General features: G+C 42.7%; 1 protein-coding gene across 1 annotated transcript in view; it reads left to right on the forward strand.

The window, feature by feature from the left end:
* TANC2 (tetratricopeptide repeat, ankyrin repeat and coiled-coil containing 2) overlaps window positions 1-26,267 on the forward strand; it is a 690,066-nt gene that overhangs the window by 570,052 nt on the left and 93,747 nt on the right. Inside the window, exons 11-12 of the mRNA XM_084615604.1 lie at window positions 7,883-8,164; window positions 12,749-12,882. Coding sequence (XP_084471730.1) covers window positions 7,883-8,164; window positions 12,749-12,882 — 416 coding nt within the window. The remainder of the gene's footprint in view (window positions 1-7,882; window positions 8,165-12,748; window positions 12,883-26,267) is intronic.

Genomic DNA, 26,267 nt, shown 5'->3' on the forward strand with positions numbered 1-26,267 from the left:
TATACCCCAAATTAAAAAAACATAGTAAGAGAACCAAAAAAGAGCCACCATGGATAAACAACGAAGTAAAAGAATCAGTGAGCAGCAAAAAGGCATCCTTTAAAAAGTGGAAATTAAATCCTAATGAGGAAAATAGAAAGGAACATAAACTCTGGCAAATGAAGTGTAAAATATCATTACAAAGGCCAAAAAAGAATTTGAAGAACAGCTAGCCAAAAACTCAAAAAGTAATAGCAAAGAAAATTTTAAGTACAATACATCAGAATCAGGAAGCCTGCTAAACAACCAGTGGGGCCACTGGACAATCGAGATGCTAAAGGAGCACTCAAGGACGATAAGGCCATTGTGGAGAAACTAAATGAACTCTTTGCATCGGTCTTCACGGCTGAGGATGTGAGGGAGATTCCCAAACCTGATGCATTCTTTTTTGGTGACAAATCTGAGGAACTGTCCCAGATTGAACAAGGAGTCAGTGACACTTTAAAGACTAACAGATTTATTTGGGCATAAGCTTTCGTGGGTAAAAACCCCCCTTCTTCAGATGTATGGAGTGAAAATTACAGATGCAGGCATTATATATTGACACATGAAGAGAAGGGAGTTACCTGACAAGTGGAGAGCCAGTGTTGACTGGGCCAATTAGATCAGGGTGGATGTAGTCCACTCCCAATAATTGATGAGAGGGTGTCAATTTCAGGCGAGGCAAAGCTGCTTCTGTAATGAGCCAGCCACTTCCAGTCCCTATTCAAGTCCCAGATAGGGACTGGGAGTGGCTGGCTCATTACAAAAACTGCTTTGCCTCACCTGGAACTGACACCTCCTAATCAGTTATTGGGAGTGGACTACATCCACCCTGATCGAACTGGCCCTGTCAACACTGGTTCTCCACTTGTCAGGTAACTCCCTTCTCTTCATGTGTCAGTATATAATGCCTGCATCTGTAATTTTCACTCCGTGCATCTGAAGAAGTGGGTTTTTTACCCATGAAAGCTTATGCCCAAATAAATCTGTTAGTCTTAAAGGTGCCACCGGACTCCTTGTTGTTTTTGTGGATACAGACTAACATGGCTACCCCCGATACTTGTCCCAAATTGAAGTGTCATTAGAGGAGTATTTTGGAACAAATAGATAAACTAAGCAGTAATAAGTCACCAGGACCAGATGGTATTCACCCAAGAGTTCTGAAGAAACTCAGATGTGAAATTGCAGGACTACTGACTGTCGTCTCTAACCTGTCATTTAAATCAGCTTCTGTACCAAATGACTGGAGGATAGCTAACATGACGTCAGTTTTTAAAAAGGGCTCCAGAGGAGACCCCGGCAATTACAGGCCTGTAACCCTGACTTCAGTACTGGGCAAAGTGGTTGAAACTATAGGAAAGAATAAAATTGTCAGACACATACATTAACATAATTTGTTGGGAAATAGTCAACATGGTTTTTGTAAAGGGAAATCATACCTCACCAATCTACTCAAATTCAATACAAATGTAGATAAATGCAAAGTAATGCACATTGGAAAACATAATCCCAACTATACATATGAAATGATAGGGTCTAAATTAGCTGTTACCACTCAAGAAAGATCTTGGAGTCATTGTGGATAGTTCTCTGAAAACATCCACTCAATGTACAGCGACAGTCAAAAAAGCAAACAGAATGTTAGGAATCATTAAAAAAGGGGTAGATAATAAGACTGAAAATATCATATTGCCTCTATATAAATTGATGATACGCCCACATCTTGAATACTGCTTGCAGATGTGGTCACCCCATCTTAAAAAAAAGATATACTGGAATTGGAAAAGGTTCAGAAAAGAGCAATAAAAATGATTGGGGTATGGAACAGCTGCCATATGAGGAGAGATTAATAAGACTGGGACTTTTCAGCTTGGAAAAGAGACGACTAAGGGGGGATATGATAGAGGTCTATAAAATCATGACAGGTATGGAGAAAGTAAATAAGGAAGTGTTATTTACTCCTTCTCATAACACAAGAACTAGGGGCCACCAAATGAAATTAATAGGCAGCAGGTTTAGAACAAACAAAAGGAAGTATTTTTTCATGCAACGCACAGTCAACCTGTGGAACTCCTTGCCAGAGGATGTTGTGAAGGCCAAGACTATAACAAGTTTCAAAAAAGAACTAGTTGAATTCATGGAAGATAGGACCATCAATGGCTATTAGCCAGGATGGACAGGGATGGTGTCCCTAGCCTCTATTTGCCAGAAGCTGGGAATGGGCGACAGGGAATGTATCACTTGATGATTGCCTGTTCTGTTCATTCCCTCTGGGACACCTGGCATTGGCCGCTGTCAGAAAACAGGATACTGGGCTAGATGGACCTTTGATCTGACCCAGTATGGCCGTTCCTATGTAGTGGTGGTTTAAAGAGGTATTGTTGGGGATCAAGGTGTCATTAACCTAATACAATGTCACTGGGGAAATTTTTAGTGGGAGGGTCTAATTTGCTAATTTTGGCAGCGTTAAGTGTCCTGTGAGTGGCATTACAGCAGTGATTCTCAAACTAGGGGTGCCGCTTGTTCAGGGAAAGTCCCTGGCGGGCCGGGCCGGTTTGTTTACCTGCTGCGTCCGCAGGTTCAGCCGATCACGGCTCCCACTGGCCGTGGTTCGCCGCTCCAGGCCAATGGGGGCTGCGGGAAGGTTCTTCTGCCCACAATGCTTCCTGGAGCCCCCATTGGCTGAGAACGGCGAAGCGCGGCCACTGGGAGCTGTGATCGGCTGAACCTGTGGACACGGCCAGTAAACAAACGGGCCCGGCCCACTAGGGGCTTTCCCTGAACAAGCAGCGCCCCTAGGTTGGGAACCACTGCATTACAGCATCAAGGGAAGATTTAAATGTTTGTTTTAAATTGATACCAAAATTTAAAAAGCAAAGTTAAATCAGTTTTAAATATGTGTTAATAAATATACTGTCTATGATATAATAGAGGCAGTCTCAACTCTGGAATTTAATTTGCGTAATCTTAAATAATTACAAAGTTTTTATGCTGCTTTATTTTAACACACATGGGGATATTTTCAAAGACACAACTGGTGGTTAGGCATCTAACTCCCATTCACTTTCAATGGGAGTTAGAGGCTTTCCATATATATCTTTAAAAACCTCCCCCATTGTAGATATAATTCTGTAGTGTGAAGATGAAGATTACAGCAGCGTGAGTCACACTGTATGATTAACCTCTCTGTGTGTGGGAATCACCTGCTGCCTTTTTTGGCCACATTATGAAATGTTTTAATTAAAAGATCATTTTAGCAATAAACTGTGAAGATGCAGCTGAGGTGCATGCCAGGGTATGCTTCGATCTAAATGTTTGCAGGATTATCTGAAGCATTCCAAACTACAGATCTGGTATACATGGTATTAACTACACTGGTTGAATTTTTTTAAAATAAAGTCTGAACACAATTATTGTGCATTCTAGGTCTGTGCTTCCTACATACAAATAAGGCCAAATTTGGATTATGCCTCTAAGCATTCTGGAAACAAGTATCAGGAATGGTTTATATCTTGATTTACAGATTTGAATAATATGTAAATATGAGCTGAATCCAGACATGGAAGGTAATGTCTGAGAGGGGAGTGATTCTAGACAAAGCCAGGACCTCCCAGGCACTGAGCAGTGCAGAGCAAAGTGCACAGCAAATGCTGGTCACCATGCAGAGCAGCCTATAGGAGGGGATCTAGCAGATGTCGGTCTCCATACCTCTGCACACTGCAGAGGTTTCAACAGTAACTTGTGGAGACAATGGCAATTTAACTATTGTTACATTTCACTGCGTAAAATTATAAATCTTGTTGTTTGTCTTAAAGCAAAGGTCCTAAATATTCTGAGGAATTCTGAGTGTAAATGGGGGGGGGGGGATCTATTTAGAAAGGTTATGTTTCTGCATATTATAAGTGGATTTTCTTCTTTGAATTGCCTCTGCATAGTCCCACTTTTGGGGTGCACTGGCTGCTGCTTAGACTAGTGGAATCTGCTTGGTAGCAGCGTCCATTGGAGCACTTTTGCGCCCCCTGCCCCTCCCCTCCAGACTCTGAATGTTCAGGGGTGGGGCAATACAGTGGAGGTATGGCATGACTTGCTAACCCCCTATTTACCTTTCATTGCCTCCCCGAGTCTATAATTGAAAAAAGGGCTCAGAGGAAGGTGGGTGTAATGTGTGTGCAGAGGTCATTTTGAAGAACCCCAATTACAGGAGAGTAAACTTCATTTCTTGAATTAATTAGATCAGACATTGCATTCCTTTTTCTCCTACCTGTAGTAGCTCAGCAGTGAGCTACTTACATTTAGTCCCATCAGTTTGCTATTTACAGTCTGCTAAGGTTTGTGTAAACGCGAAACATAAATCTTATTGACTGGCTGGATTCAGTTTTATTCTGTGTGTTGTGTGCTCTTTGAAAAGGCAGTGTTTATTTTTTAATCTTCTGCCTTTCAACTGTATTATTCTAAATCTAATCATACACCAGGCTTAGACTATTCCATGGTTGCAAAAATATGATCTAAAATGTTAGAGGTACAAAGCACATAAAGTTTAGGATTTTTTTGCTGAGTGTCAGGCAGGGGAATCAGAGAGATGAGTTAAATCTTTTACAATTCTGATTTTTAAAGATTTTTTGGCAAGAATGGAAAAAAACCATCTCTATTATAACATCTTTTCTATTAATAGAAATGACATAATAGACAAGGAACAGCATTTTATGTTTTATTGTACCAATTTATTAAAGCCATATATTTACACTGTATTGTGGATATTCACATTTCTGTATTCATTGCTTGCACTGATGTGAAGCAACAAAACAAAAACAATGGCCGACAGATTCTTGGTGTTTGAGGATTGGTTGCCCTCTCTCCACCCTTGGCCAAGAATGCTCTCCACAGAAGTGCAGAAAGAGCCCCTTGGAGAGGGGGCTTAAAGCTGCATTATGCTCTTTGAAAAGGAGTACTTGAGGCACCTTAGAGACTAACAAATTTATTTGAGCATAAGCTTTCATGAGCAAAGTGAGCTGTAGCTCACGAAAGCTTATGCTCAAATAAATTGGTTAGTCTCTAAGATGCCACAAGTACTCCTTTTCTTTTTGCGAATACAGGCTAACACGGCTGCTACTCTGAAACCTGTCATTGTGCGCTTTGCATCAGTTAAGGTACATTCCACGCCTTTCACTCCAGCAGCAAGATTTGCAGTATAGATCATGTATTTTCAAGGTCAGCAGGGCTTGTTTGAAAGGAGGATCTCTCTGAGATCATTAGGGTAATAGACAGTAAATGGGAAAATTGTCAAGGCAGGTTAATTGTAAAGCCTAATGATTTTGATGTTAGCCCTTTAGAATGAAGAAAAACACCCTTGGCCCTATGTCTGCGCTAAAGTGCTTTAATTTTTTCCCCTGGAGAGCTGAATTGAGCATCTTGTGCATTTAAAAGCAACCTGTGATAAATTATTCCCTTTGTGAAAAAAAAATCGGCTTTCAGAATCCTGCTATAACATTGGACTGCTGCAAGGGAGTTATACAGTAAATCTGCAGATAATGGTTTATGCTGCTCCTTCCCCCATAAGCCTTTATGAAATATTGCCGTCAAGCAAACATTTAAATGCTCAGAATTAAATGAATGAGCAAACATTCCTTGGCATCTATCTGAATGGAGGAGGGGTAGTTTGTTTTTAAAAAATTAGAAAGTATGCATCAAGCCCTTCTGCAATGGCTTCTCTACATAGAGGCCAGCAATTGATCCTGTAGCACAGGTGGGAGTGTTCTGAACCAGCACTGAGAAGACCTAGGTTAAAACCCTGTTGCTGATGACCTAGGTAGGGGGACATCATGTTTTATGTAGTTTTCACAGTAAGAAGATATCTTTAAAACTGGTTTTGTACTTTAAAAACTATGACAATCTGTAAATCATAGTATGAATCACCAGATAACTGGTATTGAATGAAATATCAATGTGTCACTTGTTTTGCTTTGCTGATGTTACATATTGGTAGGTTTGAAGGTGAAGAGGTAGGTTTCACACAGGCAGGGACAGGGGATCCAGAGGAAAGGAGAGTATGGTAAACAGACCTGCTGCTGCTCCTTGCTGTCTCCATTTTCAGAAGCCCCTGAGAAGCTGTTGTGTGTTTCAGGAAATGAGTGACTACACAGAGTCCTTCTTGGAGGTTATCTCCAGCTGACAGGTTTTGTGGTTAATGCAAAATATGGTGGTTTGCTGTTTGACTACTTACTTTCAGTAACCTTTACATGGAGATGAAATGTTGTAGACTAAAAAACTTAATGAAGTTGCAGCCTCTCATTCTCTTTAGTAAAGTCGACACAGTCAGGAGTGGCTTCAGCTGCACTGTTTCTCCCTCTGATTGTCAGGCAGGTGCACTTCCACTTCTCCCTGTCTCCCCCTCCCTGACCGTGGGTACCTGTGCTGAGGAACACCAACCCTGGATAAAAACTAGGAAATTAACACAAGCACATACTAGGTTTCATGACAGAGAAGATTGCATCACAACCAACCTTGTCTACTTAAATCAGAAGTTAAGGGAAATGTCTCCGGCATTCCTTGCCGCTTTATATTGCATCCAACAGTGTTGGTGACATGCTCCACTATTCCATAAGACTTTCACTTCCATCTCCAAGACATTGAAAAAGTAATATGTATCCCAACTTCATCAAACCTATCCTCTCAAATAAAACCTTCACAGCAACCTTGGCAATGTTAGAGCGGATTAATTTCCCAAATTCAGGGCATGTGTGACAGTCAGATGTGCTGATCTGTTGATTGATACAATGGGGTAGAAGGTTTACTCTTTTCTGTTAATGTAAGACACGAGGATTTATGCCTCTTACTTCATGGATTATTTGATACTAAAATAGCAACTTTCTTAGACATAAAAACATTAGTTTGTGGTTTCTTGGTTATAATTTTTCTCCAAAAATTGTTGTAAAGATTGCCTAGCTGTAGAGGAGGATGGATCCAAAAAACAGTACTAGTTAAAAATGCTTCTTCTGCAGTAAGATGTGCCACATGCAAAATACATGAAGAGTGTTGAGGTAGAATGGCTTTGTTGGCCTTCACTAGCAATGAATTGCTTTACTCACTTTTGGCTTCACCAGTAAGAAGTATTACAGCCATTCCAAATGCCTGCTGATAACACCTTTCATAGAATATCAGGGTTGGAAGGGACCTCAGGAGGTCATCTAGTCCAACCCCCTGCTCAAAGCAGGACCAAGCCCCAATTTTTGCCCCAGATCCCAAATGGCCCCCTCAAGGATTGAACTCACAACCCTGGGTTTAACAGGCCAATGCTCAAACAACTGAGCTGTTGCTCCTCCCGTTTATACTAGAGCTGATCAAAACATTTTCACAGGGGAAAATGCAGTTAGTTGAATTAACATTTTCTGCATGAAAAGACAGATTTCAGCAGAATTTTCCTTCATGAAGAACAAAACATTTTGGTTTGGTTTGGCCATTTGAAATGGCTCAAACTATTTAGTTTAGCTCAGTTAAAACCCCCTTTTGCTATCAGTGTGAACAAAGTTTAACAGCTTTAAGATAGTTTTGTTTTGGTTGCATTGTACAAGAGGACAAGCTCAGATTATCTGGCTATGTCTACATGGTGGTTAAGGGGGTTTTCAATGGAGTTCAGTGGAGCTGAGCTAACAGTTGAAAAACACACCTTTTTGCTCTTGTTGACACGGCCTTTATTTGTAATAAGTCTCTGAGATATAAATGCAAGCCCAATGGTCATATAAACTCTCTTTTTTCTGTGTGAGCACTCTAGCCTTCGAATTCATTATAAGTGATGTCATAACCATAGTTGTATTGCCATCTAGCCCTAAATTGTATGTTCTTTCCCTGTGTTTCTTCTTTACAGTACGCTTTGCACCTTATAGACCTCCAGACATCTCCCTGAAACCACTGCTCTTTGAGGTGCCAAGCATCACCACAGAGTCTGTGTTTGTCGGACGGGACTGGGTGTTCCATGAGATAGATGCACAGTTGCAGAGTGCCAATGCCAGTGTGAACAGAGGTGTGGTGATTGTTGGGAACATTGGCTTTGGTAAAACTGCCATTATCTCCAGACTGGTTGCTCTCAGCTGCCATGGCACACGAATGAGACAGATTGCCTCTGATAGCCCACATGCCTCCCCAAAACGTAAGTACTGCTATATAGAAAGAGCTCTGAAATGCATGAATCTCATACGTTTATGTGTTTAGCACTTTTCACCCACAAGGATCCCATTACCACTTCTTCCCCTCCCCCAATAGACCAGTTCAGAGATTGTTGCCAAACCTGCCATCTTGGGGCCACCTGTCATGGTTTACTGTTCATGTGCCAGACCTGGACAATGTGGAGCATGACCTGGTTCCTGCCAGCTGAGGCTCCCTGAGGAATCAGGCTGCCTTTTCTGCTGTTGGCCACTGGCTTGGGCACATCATGGGTTCTCCCACTGGCATGCTTAATGGGAAACCTCCATCTGTTATTTCCTAACTTGTTACTGCAACACACATTTATGTTGGATACATCACCTATTCCTTCCTGTACAATTGGTCTATCCCCCTCCATTCTGGTAGAGCAGCTTGGGGTGGGTCACACACCGCATCTTGAGCCTGGCAACTGCTTTTCCTCCTTCACACCAGCATAAATCACTTAGCCCTCCACTGAAATGCAGCCACCTTGCAGGTAGAAAGCAACAATAGCTTAATACCACACACAGGACAATTATAAGGGTAAAACAGGAATGAAGGAATACTCTATCCTACTGAAATTATAGTTAAATCCCTTGTTGGACAAATGCTGTTTGCTAGAATGAAATATTCTCATCCATATATAAGCATCTGAAATGAGACAAATTGTTGGTTTTCTGAAATATTGAATGTCACCTTCTAGAGCAAAATGGACAATGTGTAATGAAAGGCAGGGTTTGTTTATGTATTTTAACTAAAGCCTGCAATGCACCTGCTGGATGATTCTCTCAGTCTATTTAGAGAGATTGTGAGGGAGATTACAGAGGCTATAGTTTAAATGTTTTCAAACTAAAAACCACACACACAGTTGAGACCTGGAGGCTTTGAATAGGAAAATGTTCTACAGTCCTCACATGCAAAGCACAGAAAAGAGATCCTTGTACAAACCAAACACATACAGGCTTTCAGTTCTTACTCCAGCACTTCCTTGAAGTAGCAGTAAATTGGATAGAGCCCCAGCTCTAAATTCTGGGAAATAAGTGAATCACAAATTGTGGCTGGGGTTATTTGTTTAATAAGGAGCTCTGAGCTCCTCAGAATGAGAAATAACACATTTATTCTGGAAAAAGCCATATATAGAATCATAGAAGATTAGGGCTGGAAGAGACCTCAGAAGGTCATCTAGTCCAGCCCCTTGCTCAAAGGAGGACGAACCCCAACTAAATCATCCCAGCCAGGGCTTTGTCAAGCCAGGCCTTAAAAACCTCTAAGGATGGAGATTCCACTGCCTCCCTAGGTAACCCATTCCAGTGCGTCACCACCCTCCTAGTGAAATAGTGTTTCCTAATATCCAACCTAGACTTCCTGCACTGCAACTTGAGATTTTTGTTCCTTGTTCTGTCATCTGCCACCACTGAGAACAGCCTAGCTCCATCTTCTTTGGAACCCCCCTTCAGGTAGTTGAAGGCTGCTATCAAATCCCCCCTCTTCTTTTCTGCAGACTAAATAAACCCAGTTCCCTTAGCCTCTCCTCATAAGTCATGTGCCTCAGTCCCCTAATAATTTTTGTTGCCCTCCACTGAACTCTCTCTAATTTGTCCACATCCTTTCTGTAGTGGGGGGCCACAAAACTGGACGCAGTACTCCAGATGTGGCCTCACTGGTGCCGAATGGAGGGGAATAATCACTTCCCTCAATCTGCTGGCAATGCTCCTACTAATGCAGTCCAGTATGCCGTTAGCCTTCTTGGCAACAAGGGCACACTGCTGACTCATATCCAGCTTCTCGTCAACTGTAATCCCCAGGTCCTTTTCTGCAGAACTGCCGCTTACCCAGTCGGTCCCCAGCCTGTAGCGGTGCATGGGATTCTTCCATCCTAAGTGCAGGACTCTGCACTTGTCCTTGTTGAACCTCATCAGATTTCTTTTGGCCCAATCCTCCTTTGTCTAGGGCCCTCTGTATCCTATCCCTACCCTCCACCATATCTACCTCTCCTCCCAGTTTAGTGTCATCCGTGAACTTGCTGTGGGTGCAATCCATCCCATCATCCAGATCATTGATGAAGATGTTGAACAAAACTGGCCCCAGGACTGACCTGTGGGACACTCCGCTTGATACCGGCTGCCAACTAGACATCGAGCCGTTGATCATTACCCTTTGAGCCTGACAATCTAGCCAGTCCTTAACCTGTTCTTTCATCGCTGAGGGCTGCTTACCTCCTCCCCATACTGTGCTGCCCAGTGAAGCAGTCTGGGAGCTGACCTTGCCTGGGAAGACTGTGGCAAAAAAAGCATTGAGTACTTCAGCTTTTTCCACATCATCTGTCACTAGGTTGCGTCCCCCATTCAGTAAGGGTCCCACACTTTCCCTGACCTTCTTCTTGTTGCTAACATACCTGTAGAAACCCTTCTCATTACTCTTCACATCCCTTGCTAGCTGCAGCTCCAATTGTGCTTTGGCCTTACATCCCTGCGTGCTCTAGCAATATTTTTATACTGCTCCCTATTCATCTGTCCAAGTTTCCACTTCTTGTAAGCTTAGTTTTTGTGTTTAAGCTCACTGAAGATTTCGCTGTTAAGTCAAGCTGGTCGCCTGCCATATTTGCTATTCTTTCTGCACATCGGGATGGTTTGTTCCTGATCTCTCAATAAGGCTTCTTTAAAATACAGCCAGCTCTCCTGGACTCCTTTCCCCCACATATTAGCCTCCCGGGGATGCTGTCCATCAGTTCCCTGAGGGAGTCAAAGTCTGCTTTTCTGAAATCCAGCATCCATATTCTGGTGCTCTCCTTTCCTCCTTTTGTCAGGATGCTGAACTCGACCATCTCATGGTCACTGCTGCCCAAGTTGCCACCCACTTCTGTTTCCCCTACCAATTCTTCCCTGTTTGGGAGCACGGCCCCTAGTTGGTTCCTCCAGCACTTGCACAGGAAGTTGTCCCCAACGCTCTCTAGAAACTTCCTGGATTGTCTGTGCACTGCTGTTTTGCTCTCCCAGCAGATGTATCTATCTTCATTTATACACATTCAAAAACAAACTCTGTTAATATGTTTAATAACTTAAGTATTGATCAGGTGACCCAAAAGTCCTATAAGAAGTATATTATTGGTGTTAGTGAGCTAGAAATAAGCAAAATCCCACTACAGTTTCTTCATAACTCAGACAGGCAGATAGAGCTGCTGATATGTTCACATGTGCAAAACATGAATTTGTTAATTAAACATACGAATTAAGTATTTAGACAGTGGACGCCACCCTTATTGTTTCTACCAGCAGATAAATGGATCATAGTTTAAATTATTATTTCAAGTCAAAGTCAAGGGTACATTATAGCATTCAGGAAAATTCTGTGCTAGTAGGGTCTGTGTTTGAAGAGACTGTTGCTATTAGCAAAAAGAACAGGAGGACTTGTGGCACCTTAGAGACTAACAAATTTATTTGAGCATGAGCTTTCGTGAGCTACAACTCACTTCATCTGTAGCTCACAAAAGCTTATGCTCAAATAAATTTGTTAGTCTCTAAGATGCCACAAGTCCTCCTTTTCTTTTTGCGAATACAGACTAACACGGCTGCTACTCTGAAACCTGTTGCTATTAGAATACTCTTAAAGTACAATTTTTTTAATCAAAAAAATTTGAAATCAATAACTTCTGGTTGCAAAATAATGTAGTTTGAAAGAGTTAACAGTAAAAACATGCCATATATCTTGACATTTACAGAGGGCCTCTAGTTTGTGCCACATCACTCTACCCAGACAAGCAAATCGGATTAAATGAGATTTAGAATCAGTTATGCTTTAGAGATGATTCCAATATCAAAGAATATCATAGTTGGAAGGGACCTCAGGAGGTCATCTAGTCCAACCCCCTGCTCAAAGCAGGACCAAGCCCCAGTTTTTGTCCCAGATCCCTAAATGGCCCCCTCAAAGATTGAACTCTCAACCCTGGGTTTAGCAGGCCAATGCTCAAACCACTGAGTTATCCCTCCCCCCACAAATCATTACTTTCATGCAGATCCATCCCAACATCCTAATGCTCCTCTGGGTATCATCTCGTACTTCTCTCTTTCTGGTTACTTTACTTGGTTGTGAATTGGGATGTTAGTTACCGGGTTAAACGGTCCCCATTTATACATGTGCTCAAGAAAGGCTCAGGACTAAATTAGAAGAAGCATTTAGATGGGAGGCCTATGGGCAGAAGTAGTAGAGCATTGCCCAACAATATATTTGACTCTATGGAGAGGGGCCACATTATCATGAGTATTAAATTCACTAAATATTGTATGTATTTAATGACTAAGATTAACATGAAGAAAATGAGTAAGATGAGGTTAATCCTTTATCTCTGCTGTCCTTCCCCTGTTAGTTCTGGCAGAAATTTGTTCAGGAGAGTTTCCCCTGAGTGCACCCCTATACTGCTCAGAGTCTTAGACTGCTTACAGAAAATATATTAACCGCTTTAATGGATTGTTAGAAAATACCTTATCGTGTGCTTTGTAATTGTCTCAGTCATGGTTGGCCTGTAGAAATCTGTTACCCTCTTTGTTTGGTACAGATGTGGATGCAAATAGAGAGCTACCCCTTACACAGCCACCTTCTGCTCACTCGTCAATCACGAGTGGAAGCTGCCCTGGAACGCCTGAAATGCGCAGACGCCAAGAAGAGGCCATGCGGAGACTTGCTGCACAGGTATTGAAAGAGTTTCTTGATGACCTTTTCTGGGAATGTGTACTGTTTAATCACTGAAGTTGTCTTTGTATACATCACACAAAAATGTGGATATTGACAGAGGACAGTGAGTATGCAAATGCTTACAAGAGAGAGTATGGGGAAGACCTTCCAGAGCAGTTTTATTACCTGAGAAAAGCTATTTCTCTTTACAATGAAATTCTCAAAACATCAAGAGTTCATCTCGTACTCTGAGGGTTAATCTTTCACAGCCACCAGACGGCATATTAAAGTCTGTAGAACAGGGTTACCATAGTAATTATTCCTCTTTCTTGAAGAATGGAGTGAATTCCAGATGAAATTGCTGAGTAAGTGTCCAGAGCTCGCTTTTGTAAGAGATAATTGCTTGGGTTGCATGACTTCTTGGACGAAGCTGTAGAATGTGAATTGTTGTGCTTTGTGGGATACTTGCACCTTTTTGGGTAACGTCCACATACATAGATCAGAACGCTTTAAAAAGTGATTTGCAAATCAGTTGCTGTATTGACTGGAAAGGATTATATATCATGTTACCATAGGCTGACATTTACATCCTGGGTTATATGGTACCTTTAAGATACAGCCCTGCTTTGCTGATGGTGTGAAAGTGGCAAAATATTGCTAAGAACTCTGGGGAGCTTTGCTGGGGAACTTTTATAAAGGGTGCATGTAGTTTGTGCTTTCCAATTCCCTGCTCCTGCGCTGGGGAGGAAAATGTCCAGCAAACTCTTAGTGCTAAATGATTGCCAGCACTTACTTTGCTTGGCTTTTGTACCAGGTATATTGTTGCCCGATATTTGTTTCACATAGCACCCAGATGGCAAGGCAAAGAGTGTGTGATGAATGTCTATATAAATAAATATTAGAACTTTCACAAGTGTTCTCCTCTTCCACATATGGCTCTTGGAAGGGAATGCAACTGCCAGCTCTGCATTGTTCAGCATACATTAGTCATTATGTTCCTTGTATGTTGTACACGTCGCACACTGTCAGAACGGCCAGTAAGAGAGTGTTATCTCTCCCTAAAATATCTCATTTATCGAAAGACTTTTTTCACTGAGTTCTCAAATAATCCTGCTGGGTAGGTATCTGACAAATGGATATATTTTTAGCTCCAATCTGCTCCTTTCCTTAAAAAGAAGATAACTTTACAAAGCCAAAGTGTGCGAGTTGGGGCTAGTCTACACTGGCAACGTTAAACCACCTCCACGAGGGGTGTAGCTACCAGCGCTGGTGCACTGTCTACACTGAAACTTGCAGTGCTCGGGGCGGGGAGGGGTTTCACACCCCTGAGCGAGAAAGTTGCAGCGCTGTAAAGTGCCAGAGTAGACAACCCCTTTGTTTCAACTAGTGTGGCACATTCCACTTCACATCCAAAGACTGTGGCTTTACTTTTGGCATTTTAGATCAATTAGGGAGAAAAGAGAAACAAGTCACGGTTTTTAGGCCAAAAAATCTGACCTGCTGTACCTTGGCTATGGCCCCATTTGGAAGGACTTTTAACACCGAATCCATCCTCCGCTGAAAATTTAACCCCCACAAAAAAAAGAAAAATGGAAAAGCTGATGTGCTATGTACCATCAGACTAACTAAAAGGCAAGGGACCTACGTGACCTCCTATTGTATCAGCTTTGCATCTGTTAGTTTGTTCAGTTGTTAATCTGACAGTAAATCTTATCTTGCCTATTGTAAACATGGACTGATTCCAAAACTAACTAACTAACTGGGTTCCAGAGCATACTGTGTCCTCTCAGAGGTGACCAGTGCTTAAGTTGATTAGTTGACCTTTACGTCTTTGGCAGCATCCATTAAAAAAAAAAAAAAACAGCTGATACTTCATGGAAAACTTTGAAAAAGTCTTTTATGAAACAATTCTGGTGACATATCAAAGATTTAATTTCTTTCTTCCATTAGGCCCTAATTCAGAAAAATCCTCTTTTTGGTACATTACAATAACTTCCACAGCCGGTCGTGGAGAATGTCACAGACATCAGAGGTATGATCATCTGCAGGCCTTATCAAAAACAAGATCTCATGTTAGATAGCAGTTATTAAGAGCTGCTTATTTGGAGTAGCAGGGCAACCAGCATCAAGATATCCTGTGTGCATGTCACTATCCTGAGTAATTTTTAAAGAAATACAGAAAAGAGCTGAGACATTAAATAGCCCTAAGTACTGATATTCCAGCTCTTTGCCGGTGGCAGGTGTGAAGGACGTTGTCAGTATACAGTGTACAAAACAATAAAGAAAAATAACCTGCCCATTATGGAAGTCCATGAATAAAAGAGTAAAGAGCCTTGTTGACATAGGCTACAGAAATCAGGGGTGAAAACATGCCATCAGCATCAACTCTTCCAAATCTCTCCTTCAAATTGACTTCTCCCCTGGAGCTCATAGGTTTTGAGTTTATAATAATAGAGGCAAAAGGCCTGTGATTCCCTCCTCTGGATTTTCCAGTGTGTACTGTCTTCTCTATGGCTGTTTTCAGACTGTGAGCTCTTGGCGGCAGGAGCAGCCTTTATCTTTGGCTTTGTACCAATTTTGATCACATTGGTAGCGTTAAATTACTAATAAAAAGTATCAGAGAGAGCTCCATGTGAGCCTATCATTTATTTTAAGTTTCTTTGCCATACTATTAGGGAGAAGCTTTTCACTGTTCTCTGAGGGAGCAGTTTGAAGTCTTTCATGATTTATAGTCCCTTAGCCATCAGGGAGAAGAAATATCCTTAGAAATAAGCCAATTTAGACAACTAGCAAGCAGATCTATTTCCCATGGAAAACTACCGAAGAAAATGAGTTATTGCGTTCTGAAAGCACTTCCTTCCCCTCAGCACTGCACAGAAGTTACCTGAAATTAACCCCCCCCCATAACAAAGCTGTTATCAAAAGCAAAAATTATCAGAAACAATGGGCATTGTCCTGTTCCCATTGAGCTCTGGCAAGACTCCCACTGGGGTCTCTGATTCATCAATCCCGTACTTTGATCATAAAATTGAAACTTTGGCACAGGAATAACTACCATGGAAGGAAAGGTTGCTTCTTTTTGGGGATTTCAGTGATTCCCTGAAGTAATTAAGGAAAACCGATATCTTACACCAAATGTAAAGTGTGTTAGAAATATCAAACTATCAAGGTATTTGTTTGGCTCTAAAAACCCTGAATTGCTGTGATCTTTTTTGGAATTTTTCTCTGAAACAGGCTCACTGAATCCATCTACGCCTTTGCAAGAGGAAACACTGAGATTACCACTCTGTAAGATTCACGAACAGAAATATTGAAAATGTAATGCCACTGTGTATCAGTGTTACACCCTCACTAGGAGTATTGCATTATGTTACCCTCCAAACAGCATCAGTTATAGACGTTTGTGTTTGGAAGGTGATATTGTAGTAAAGAGAGTGCTGGAAGGCTGACATCCCTTGCACAATGGTTAAGATTGGGGTGTTTGGTCTGTGGTGTTAGTAATTTTGGAAGTGGTAAGGCATCTCCCTGCCGCTGAACAAGTAGAGGGTTAAATGGCTTAACTATTCATTACCTTGCTTTTTGTGGTTTACTGAAGCTTGTTATGTGTATAGCAACCTTAATTTTCCCAACAAAGATTTTTGTGAATTAATTTCCTAGTTTTCTTTAAATGTAGCATTAAATGGCTCACCTACATGGAAATCAGAACAATCCCTACTTCTCTTCCGCCTCCCCTCCCCCGGCTTCCCTAGCCTGGGAATAACAGCCAATGGCATTAGCAGTCTCAGGCCAGTGAACTTCCCATGATTCTTTGCAGAGGGGCTTTCCCGAGATGAACCATGAGAAGTTTGTCAGACCCCAAGGCCTGGCTCAGTAATGAAGCTCAGAGCACTGCTTGTCAGGGGAGATTGCCTGCCTCATTCCTCCACCCCCCCTCCCCGATACCCCGCAGTTTTTAAGTGTTGAGATATGGGGAGAAGAGACAGGTGAAGATTGCAGAGAAAGAGAGCAAGGGAAGCTGTATTGACAAATACAGGCATTCAAAAACCCTGGAACAGACTGCTCAGAATCATGAGACTGGCTTGGAAAAATCTTAACCTTTCAAAAAGACACATGTCTTCATCTGCCTTCTGATTTTTGAGCTTTTGGGTGGATGCTACCCACTCCCAATTTGTACACGATTGTTTCGGGCTCAGAACTCAACCTTGTATGCACGAACAAAAATGGGAGCTGCCCCAGTGGCTGCCAGGTGAAAGATTCCACTCACTTGCCCCAAGCCCCTGGAGGACAAAGGAACTCTATCCCTCTCCACCCCCTGCCCCTCTCACTGTCTTTCTCCTTTCTGGGCCTTGCTTCCCCACCCTGTCTTCTGGGTCAGTCCTGTTCCCCTTTGGGCTCCTCCATAGCGTCTTGTCTTCCACGTGTCCTCCACCTCCCCAATCCCTTTCTCTTCACGTTCTTCCTTCCATCTGTCCGCTTCCTCCTCAGTCTCCACCCTGAACACACACCCCAGTGCTGCCTTCTGACGGCGGGGAGGGCTCCCCCTTCCCTGGTAAATTATGTGGGTTTGGGTTTTTATAATACATATTTAATATGAAAATAGGTTTGTAACAAAGCGAATTTCCGAGTTATTTAAGGTTCTGCCTAGTAAGGATGAGCATCTGCTGGCAGGTCCACAGTGTTGAGGCTACATGTAGTGGGCCAGATCTTCAGTTGGTGGAAGTTGACAGCAGTGGAGCTACAGCAGGTTACGCCAGCTGAGAAGCTAGCCCACTATATGTGAAAATCGAGGGGCACGTACCTGCTGAATCTGTCTGCTGGATAATACCCCCCCCCCCACTATCTAAGGTCTTGTCTACGTGGTGTAGCAACGCTCATTGCAGCGATGGGACTTCTAAACTGCACTGACATGCTGCACACTAATTGTTCCCTAGTGTGCTTTGACTAGTGTGTTTCAAACGTTTAATGTGCACTAGGGAACTTTTAGTGCACACCTACAGGGTCTACGTGGACCAATTAATGCACAACATATGGATGCGCTTTAGCAATCACACCTATGTAGTGTGCAATGTCGCGCTGTATAGTTGAGCCCTAGGTGTCACACTACAGTTACAGCATGGGAGATAGGGGTTGTGAACTCATGGAAAAAGAGTAGAGAGGAAGGGCAGAAAGGCCTGGAGTCCATTATAAAAATAAAATCTAAGATCCCATAAAAAGCACACTAATATGACTTATGTTTAGCATGAATTTCTTTATGAAGTTCCAGTTTTAACAGTTAGATGAAATAGTGACCATAACATCTACTTTTTAGGGCATGAAGACATCTGTCTAACACCCTCATGTTGTGGTCTAACCAGCCCTAAATCCTGTCTATGTTTGGAGTCCAGGTTTATAATCCTTTGTCTGCACCATCTATTGGTCTTAGACAGATTTTTTTCTTTTTTTCCCCCTTGCTTTGTGTGTGTACTTCTTTCTCCATTGAAACACTTTTCTACCTAACTTCCTCTAGCCAGGAGGGGCCTCCACCAACAATCACCCAAAAACCAAACCATCACACTAATATTTAGCTGTTTTCCAAAATTCAGTGAGAAGTTGCAGTGTTGCTTTCCTAGCACCAGGTGGTGCTGTGTAAAGGTATAAATAGGATTTGCATGCCTGCAGTGGTTTTCAACATGTGGTCTGCAGACCCCTGGGGCTCCCCCAGACTATGTCTAAGCGGCTAGAGAAAGGTGACTATGAAAATAAAGTTTCAGATCCCAGAAAAGGCATTCTGTTTTTCTGATCAATCAGAAGTACGTGAATACCCCACGTACAGGTCAAAACCCGTAAGGGTTGTTGTTACCATAGAAGTCCGCAGTTTAGCGCCCTCGGGGCGGCTCTACCAATTTTGCCACCCCAAGCAGTCACCACCGAATTGCTGCTGCCACAATAGTAGCAGAGCTGCTGCCAAATGGCCGCCGCGCCCGGAAGAGCCGCGGAGCTGCCACCCAAAAGCCACTGCGGCGGGAAGAGCCGTGGAGCTGCCGCCAAATTGCCGCCGTGGTACACGGACTGCCGCCCGTTCTGAATGCCGCTCCAAGCACCTGCTTGCAAAGCTGGTGCCTGGAGCCAGCCCGGAGCACCCTTTCTCACGTTGCGTCAAATGCAGTGCCGAGCACATGCAACATTTATAGTTGAATTCTGTTCAGTCAGTTTTCTGTGTAAGACTTCTATGGGAGGGGTCCGCAGAGCACAGGTTGAATTTCCAAAGGAGACCGCACCTCCATTCGAAAAGGAAAAAAAGGTTGAAAATCACTGCCCCATAGTGATCATAGAATCATAGAATATCAGGGTTGGAAGGGACCCCTGGAGGTCATCTAGTCCAACCCCCTGCTCGAAGCAGGACCAATTCCCAGCCAAATCATCCCAGCCAGGGCTTTGTCAAGCCTGACCTTAAAAACCTCTAAGGAAGGAGATTCTACCACCTCCCTAGGTAACGCATTCCAGTGTTTCACCACCCTCTTAGTGAAAAAGTTTTTCCTAATATCCAATCTAAACCTCCCCCACTGCAACTTGAGACCATTACTCCTCGTTCTGTCATCTGCTACCATTGAGAACAGTCTAGAGCCATCCTCTTTGGAACCCGCTTTCAGGTAGTTGAAAGCAGCTATCAAATCCCCCCTCATTCTTCTCTTCTGCAGGCTAAACAATCCCAGCTCCCTCAGCCTCTCCTCATAAGTCATGTGTTCTAGACCCCTAATCATTTTTGTTGCCCTTCGCTGGACTCTCTCCAATTTATCCACATCCTTCTTGAAGTGTGGGGCCCAAAACTGGACACAGTACTCCAGATGAGGCCTCACCAATGTCGAATAGAGGGGAACGATCACGTCCCTCGATCTGCTCGCTATGCCCCTACTTATATATCCCAAAATGCCATTGGCCTTCTTGGCAACAAGGGCACACTGCTGACTCATATCCAGCTTCTCGTCCACTGTCACCCCTAGGTCCTTTTCCGCAGAACTGCTGCCTAGCCATTCGGTCCCTAGTCTGTAGCGGTGCATTGGATTCTTCCATCCTAAGTGCAGGACCCTGCACTTATCCTTAGTGAACCTCATCAGATTTCTTTTGGCCCAATCCTCCAATTTGTCTAAGTCCTTCTGTATCCTATCCCTCCCCTCCAGCGTATCTACCACTCCTCCCAGTTTAGTATCATCCGCAAATTTGCTGAGAGTGCAATCCACATCATCCTCCAGATCATTTATGAAGATATTGAACAAAACCGGCCCCAGGACCGACCCTTGGGGCACTCCACTTGATACCGGCTGCCAACTAGACATGGAGCCATTGATCACTACCCGTTGAGCCCGACAATCTAGCCAGCTTTCTACCCACCTTATAGTGCATTCATCCAGCCCATACTTCCTTAACTTGCTGACAAGAATACTGTGGGAGCCAAAAGCTTTGCTAAAGTCAAGAAACAATACATCCACTGCTTTCCCTTCATCCACAGAACCAGTAATCTCATCATAAAAGGCAATTAAATTAGTCAGGCATGACCTTCCCTTGGTGAATCCATGCTGGCTGTTCCTGATCACTTTCCTCTCATGCAAGTGCTTCAAGATTGATTCTTTGAGGACCTGCTCCATGATTTTTCCGGGGACTGAGGTGAGGCTGACTGGCCTGTAGTTCCCAGGATCCTCCTTCTTCCCTTTTTTAAAGATTGGCACTACAATAGCCTTTTTCCAGTCATCCGGGACTTCCCCGGTTCGCCACGAGTTTTCAAAGATAATGGCCAATGGCTCTGCAATCACTGCCGCCAATTCCTTCAGCACTCTCGGATGCAACTCGTCCGGCCCCATGGACTTGTGCACGTCCAGCTTTTCTAAATAGTCCCTAACCACCTCTATCTCCACAGAGGGCTGGCCATCTCTTCCCCATTTTGTGATGCCCAGCGCAGCAGTCTGGGAGCTGATCTTGTTAGTGAAGACAGAGGCAAAAAAAGCATTGAGTACATTAGCTTTTTCCACATCCTCTGTCACTAGGTTGCCTCCCTCATTCAGTAAGGGGCCCACACTTTCCTTGGCTTTCTTCTTGTTGCCAACATACCTGAAGAAACTCTTCTTGTTACTCTTGACATCTCTCGCTAGCTGCAGCTCCAGGTGAGATTTGGCCCTCCTGATTTCATTCCTACATGCCCGAGCAATATTTTTATACTCTTCCCTGGTCATATGTCCAACCTTCCACTTCTTGTAAGCTTCTTTTTTATGTTTAAGATCCGCTAGGATTTCACTATTAAGCCAAGCTGGTCGCCTGCCATATTTACTATTCTTTCGACTCATCGGGATGGTTTGTCCCTGTAACCTCAACAGGGATTCCTTGAAATACAGCCAGCTGTTACCGTAGTTTTTGAAAGTTGATCCCCTAGCTCAGGAAAATGAAACCAATCATGTCCCCCTTGCAAAGGCCAACCCATCTTATTTATACATCTTCTGCCCCCCCACATGCTAGCCCTTCACATGGTCCCAAGGGGGCACCATACATAACTGTAACTCAGTAGCTCCGTTCCCCATAGTGTTAATACACGTGACCCACAGCATTGCTGCTGACTTGGGAGGTCCTTCCCCACGCTCTCCTAGCCAAAAGGAAGAATCATTTATGATTGCTGGGGCACCTGAAAAGAATGGGAATACTCTCCTCTGATGGAGAGGTAGAAGAAGAAATAAAATCCACTGCAGCTGAGACCTGATGCCTTGTAACACTAATGTGTTTCAGCAGGCGTGTACTAACATCCTCAGCTACGTAGAAATAATGAAAGAACCTTCCCTATAAACAGGGTCCCCACATATATACACAGTCACGAAATAATAAAATACAGTGATGCTGATTTCCATTTCCATTATTAAAACTAAAATATTACTTGGCGAATGGCCTTTTGGCAGGTAAATGGATTATGCTGTATTTACTTCCAAACCATTTTGTGTGATTGAAAAAGAGATAAATCCTGTTAGATACTAAAATTTGATTAAAACACAAGTTGGTAGCCTTGTACTAAAAGCAGGGATGCACTGTAGGGATTTGAACATTTTTCTAAGTGTGTCAGAGGTGACAGGCCCTCAATATTGAGATACTTTGGCTGTATAAGAAGACCTAAGACAGAACAGACTCCTCATGTCAATGATGGCACGTTACAAAATTGAACAGACAAATCATGTCTATAGGCATGATGTCAAAGGAATGCTGTCTTGAGTGGAAGATGTTACATGTCACATGAAGTGCCCGAGAACTGCTTAAAATGGCCCATCCTATTAAATAAAATATCTTTCAAAAGTGACATTTCCTAACCCTTCCTTTCTCCCCTTCGTACTCCTTCTCCTTTGAGGTTCATTCTGTCTAGCCTTTCTTTCTTCTTTTTCTCTTACTGGCCATTATTTACTGCCACTCCTAACTCCCCATCCTCCTTTTTCATTTGTCTTCACCTCCCATGTGCTACATAATCTTCCCTTACATACATCACTGATCTCATTTTTCCTGCTCCGTATTCACCTTCCAAACCTTTCTCTCCTTACTGCTGCATTCCTCTCCTTCCTCTCTCAGCTTTGTTCCTTTACTGAGGTTGCTCCATATTCTTGGAAATATCTTCCTGTTTTTATCTACCAACCACTGTCTCTTTCCTTCTTCAGATGCCTCCTTAAATCCCACCTATACCAGGAAATCTTCCTTCCTCCCTCTAATCTTCTGTAATCCCGCCACCATTTTTAATCTGAACCAAAACCCAATTCAAGTCAAGTAAAATTTAATTATTGTACTGTGCTGTACAGGTCAGATCAAATCAGTGGCTTGACCTTGAAGGTATAGTGCTTATAACACACATACACAGAGTGTGGAAAACCCATTCTTCGCTGGGAGAAATGCAGATCTGTGTGTTTTCTCTAACGATCAGGATTGAATGTTCCTGCTGATCCCCACATCCAGAAAAGGGTGACTGAAGAGGGAACAGAATGGAGTGGTGAAGGAGAGAAAGAGTGAGTGGTGACGGTTGTTTGAGGCTGAATGGAAAAAGTGACTGGTAAAGGTTGGGCCACAATGGAGAGAGAGGTTGCGGAGGGGGAGGGAGGGAAGCAGAGAGATTGGAGAGGCAAGAATAGAAAAAATGAGCAAAGGAAGATCTCAGTTTTTGTGACACTTACTAGCCAAGAGCAATGTGACTAGTCTGGGTAAGATTTAATGTCAGTATCATAGTAGGAGCCCCAAAACACGCACTCTTGGTAGCCAGGAGGGTGATGCACAAAGCATTTCTCACTAATGGAGAAATTAATTGCTCCTTCACCTCACTTCAGGAGTGGCAGCACCTTTCCTATTGGCATTTGGCTACTAGAGTCAGTATTCTAGTTTCTACTTATCGGGTATTTTTTTAAGCCCTGTAATGTGTTAAAAACAAAAAAGGCTACAAAAATTGTGATAATCATATTTCTTTGTGTCAAGATTCCTTCCGCACTCTGAACTCTAGAGTACAGATGTGGAGACCTGCATGAAAGACCCCCTAAGCTTATTTTTACCAGCTTAGGTTAAAAACTTCCCCAAGGTACAAACTTTGCCTTGTCCTTGAACAGAATGCTGCCACCACTAAGCATTTTAAACAAAGAACAGGGAAAGAGCCCACTTGGAGATGTCTTCTCCCAAAATATCCCCCCAAGCCCTACACCCCCTTTCCTGGGGAAGGCTTGATAATAATCCTCACCAATTGGTACAGGTGAACACAGACCCAAACCCTTGGATCTTAAGAACAATGAAATATCAATCAGGTTCTTAAAAGAAGAATTTTAATTAAAGGAAAGGTAAAAGAATCACCTCTGTAAAATCAGGATGGTAAATACCTCACAAGGTAATCAGATTCAAAACATAAAGAATCCCTCTAGGCAAAGCCTTAAGTTACAAAAAGACACAAAAACAGGAACATACATTCCCTCCAGCACAGCTTATTTTACCAGCCATTAAACAAAAGAAAATCTCACGGATTTTCTAGCTAGATTACTTACTAACTTAACAGGAGTTGGAAGGCTGCATTCCTGATCTGTTCCCAGCAGAAGCGTCACACAGACAGACAAACCCTTTGTGTCCCCCTCCCTCCCCCCCAGATTTGAAAGTATCTTGTCCCCTCATTGGTCATTTTGAGTCAGGTGCCAGCTAGGTTACCTTAGCTTCTTAACTCTTTACAGGTGAAAGGGTATTGCCTCTGGCCAGGAGGGATTTTATAAAACTGTATACAGAAAGGTGGTTACCCTTCCCTTTATATTTATGACACTTTGTTATACAAGAAAGTTGGAGATCCAGGTGGTTCTAGGAAATTAACCTTTCCAAAATGTACTGCTCTGCATTATTTTATCTCTTTTCAAGGGGTGCGCAAGCTAAGTTGCCAAGGAATTGTTTTAGCACTATCCGAGGTAGAAGCAAAAGATCTGAGTTCATACTTCTGCTGAGAGAGAGAGAGAATTCTCTGCCTTCAGGACCCACAACATTTTGAACTGAGTCACTTGGAAGTATTTTCTGTTTTTTCAAGTTTCAAAACAGAAACGTGTAAATTGCTTAAGAGCACTAACTCCACTGTATGCAGAAACTGTGCAGATGGTTTGCCATGGTTGATTGGTTTCATGATCCCATGCACCAGCATGGGGAATCACTTGAGGGAAAATATGCATAAAACAAGAATAAATTCCTTTGAAGCTGTCTTTAAAAAGAAAATACACAAGTGTGACCACTGATATTTGCTGTTTAATGTAAAGAATATAATGTCTTGACTCCTTAATATTTTACCTGGAATGGCTTGACTTGCACTTACAAAAGATCACATGGAAATTACTTGCTCAATCATCAGGAAAATAATGGAAATATACATTTTAAATGTAATCTTTTATTCTCAGTTCACTTCCATTGCATGCGTATTGTTTTCTTCTTTTCAGTGTAATCTATATTTAGAGAATTAGCACAATGTGTAAAAGGTGTTGGATAGAAAGCATTTGAGACTGGCTAAATTGAACTTTACCAAATACTTCAGCAAAGAACTCTCAGTGCTGCCTTCAGCTTCGGTGGTGACATTTACCAAAAACCAAAAATGGGAGTAAAGTGAAAAGTCTCTTTTATTATTTATAACCTCCTTTGCACTTTTTGATGCCAAGGCTTAAAATGCAGTTAGGATGAGAAAAATGATGCCTTACAAAGTCATATCTGCTTGGTTCAGATAAAAATAAATGTTCACTCCTGACAGCATCTCAGAACGAGCACATCTTTGGATGTTCTAGAGGCTGTTGCCAACCAAGGGTTCGTTATGGCAGTTCAGAGGCATTAAAGCCCAAGGCATGCCACCCTATACCAGCAGCCATGAGCAATGTTGAGTAGCGGCTTATATCACCAAGGATCCATCTGTGGCTCCTCAAAGGACTAGATCCTTTGGGATTAAGAACACTTTGCACTAGTGCAGAAGCACGGCCCATAATTGGGGCCAATGTCATTACATTATGAATAGGGGAAAAATTAGCTTTTTAAATCTCTATCTGCTTCTCTCTCCTCACCCCCATGTTCAAACACTATATATTGTTTTCTGAATTTCAGTGGGATTTCACCTCACTATATCATGTCTTTCATACAAAATGGACCCCCAAATGCATTGCAGAATAAAATAAATAGAGTTAAAATGAAGAACTATAGAAGAATGATATTGTCAATGAGATTTTAAAAGAGGTGGAAAGTGGATGGGGAAGCGTGCTATGGAAAGGCTGACCAAGATGACCGAAACTGAAAGGAAGAGGACACTTGCCTCCAAGTGGCCAGGTGTGGTGGAGAAAGAGAGAACAGCAGAGGGAACAGGGAGAGTTGTCCTCTACAGACTGAAGCAGTTTGTGACCTCAAGTGCCTAGGGCAGCTCTCACTGAAAATGCCAAGATCAGGGCAGGCTGAAAAAAAGGAGCGCAGATTCTCCCAAAACTGGTGGCTAACACTGAAGTTAGACTCACCAACCAGTCGCAAACTGTGCTCCTGACCCCCCTCCCTGGTTACCAAGAAGCTGGAAAAAAAAATCACACAGCCCCCATTCCAGTTCTCAGCCTCCCAGTTAGCACAGAGGTCCAGTAAAGTGAGAAGTTACTTAAAAACTCTGCTCACTTATACAAAATGTTCTTCTGACCCCAAAGGGCCAGCCACCTTACCAGGTCAGCATCAGTCTGGATCTCACCCAAAATACCACACTGCCAGACAATCCTATTGCATCTAAAACTAAAGGTTTATTATAAAAGAAAAGAACAAGAAGAGAGTTGTTAAATGATAAAGCAATCAGATACATACAGAGACTTCAGTGTCCATATATCAGATTCTTAGCAGTATTGGTGAGTTTGTTGGCTTGAAAGTCCCTCCGGAACACACCCAAAGCTTGGATG

The sequence above is a fragment of the Lepidochelys olivacea genome, assembly GCF_965140295.1.
Source record: "Lepidochelys olivacea isolate rLepOli2 genome assembly, chromosome: 27".
Lineage (NCBI taxonomy): Eukaryota > Metazoa > Chordata > Testudines > Cheloniidae > Lepidochelys > Lepidochelys olivacea.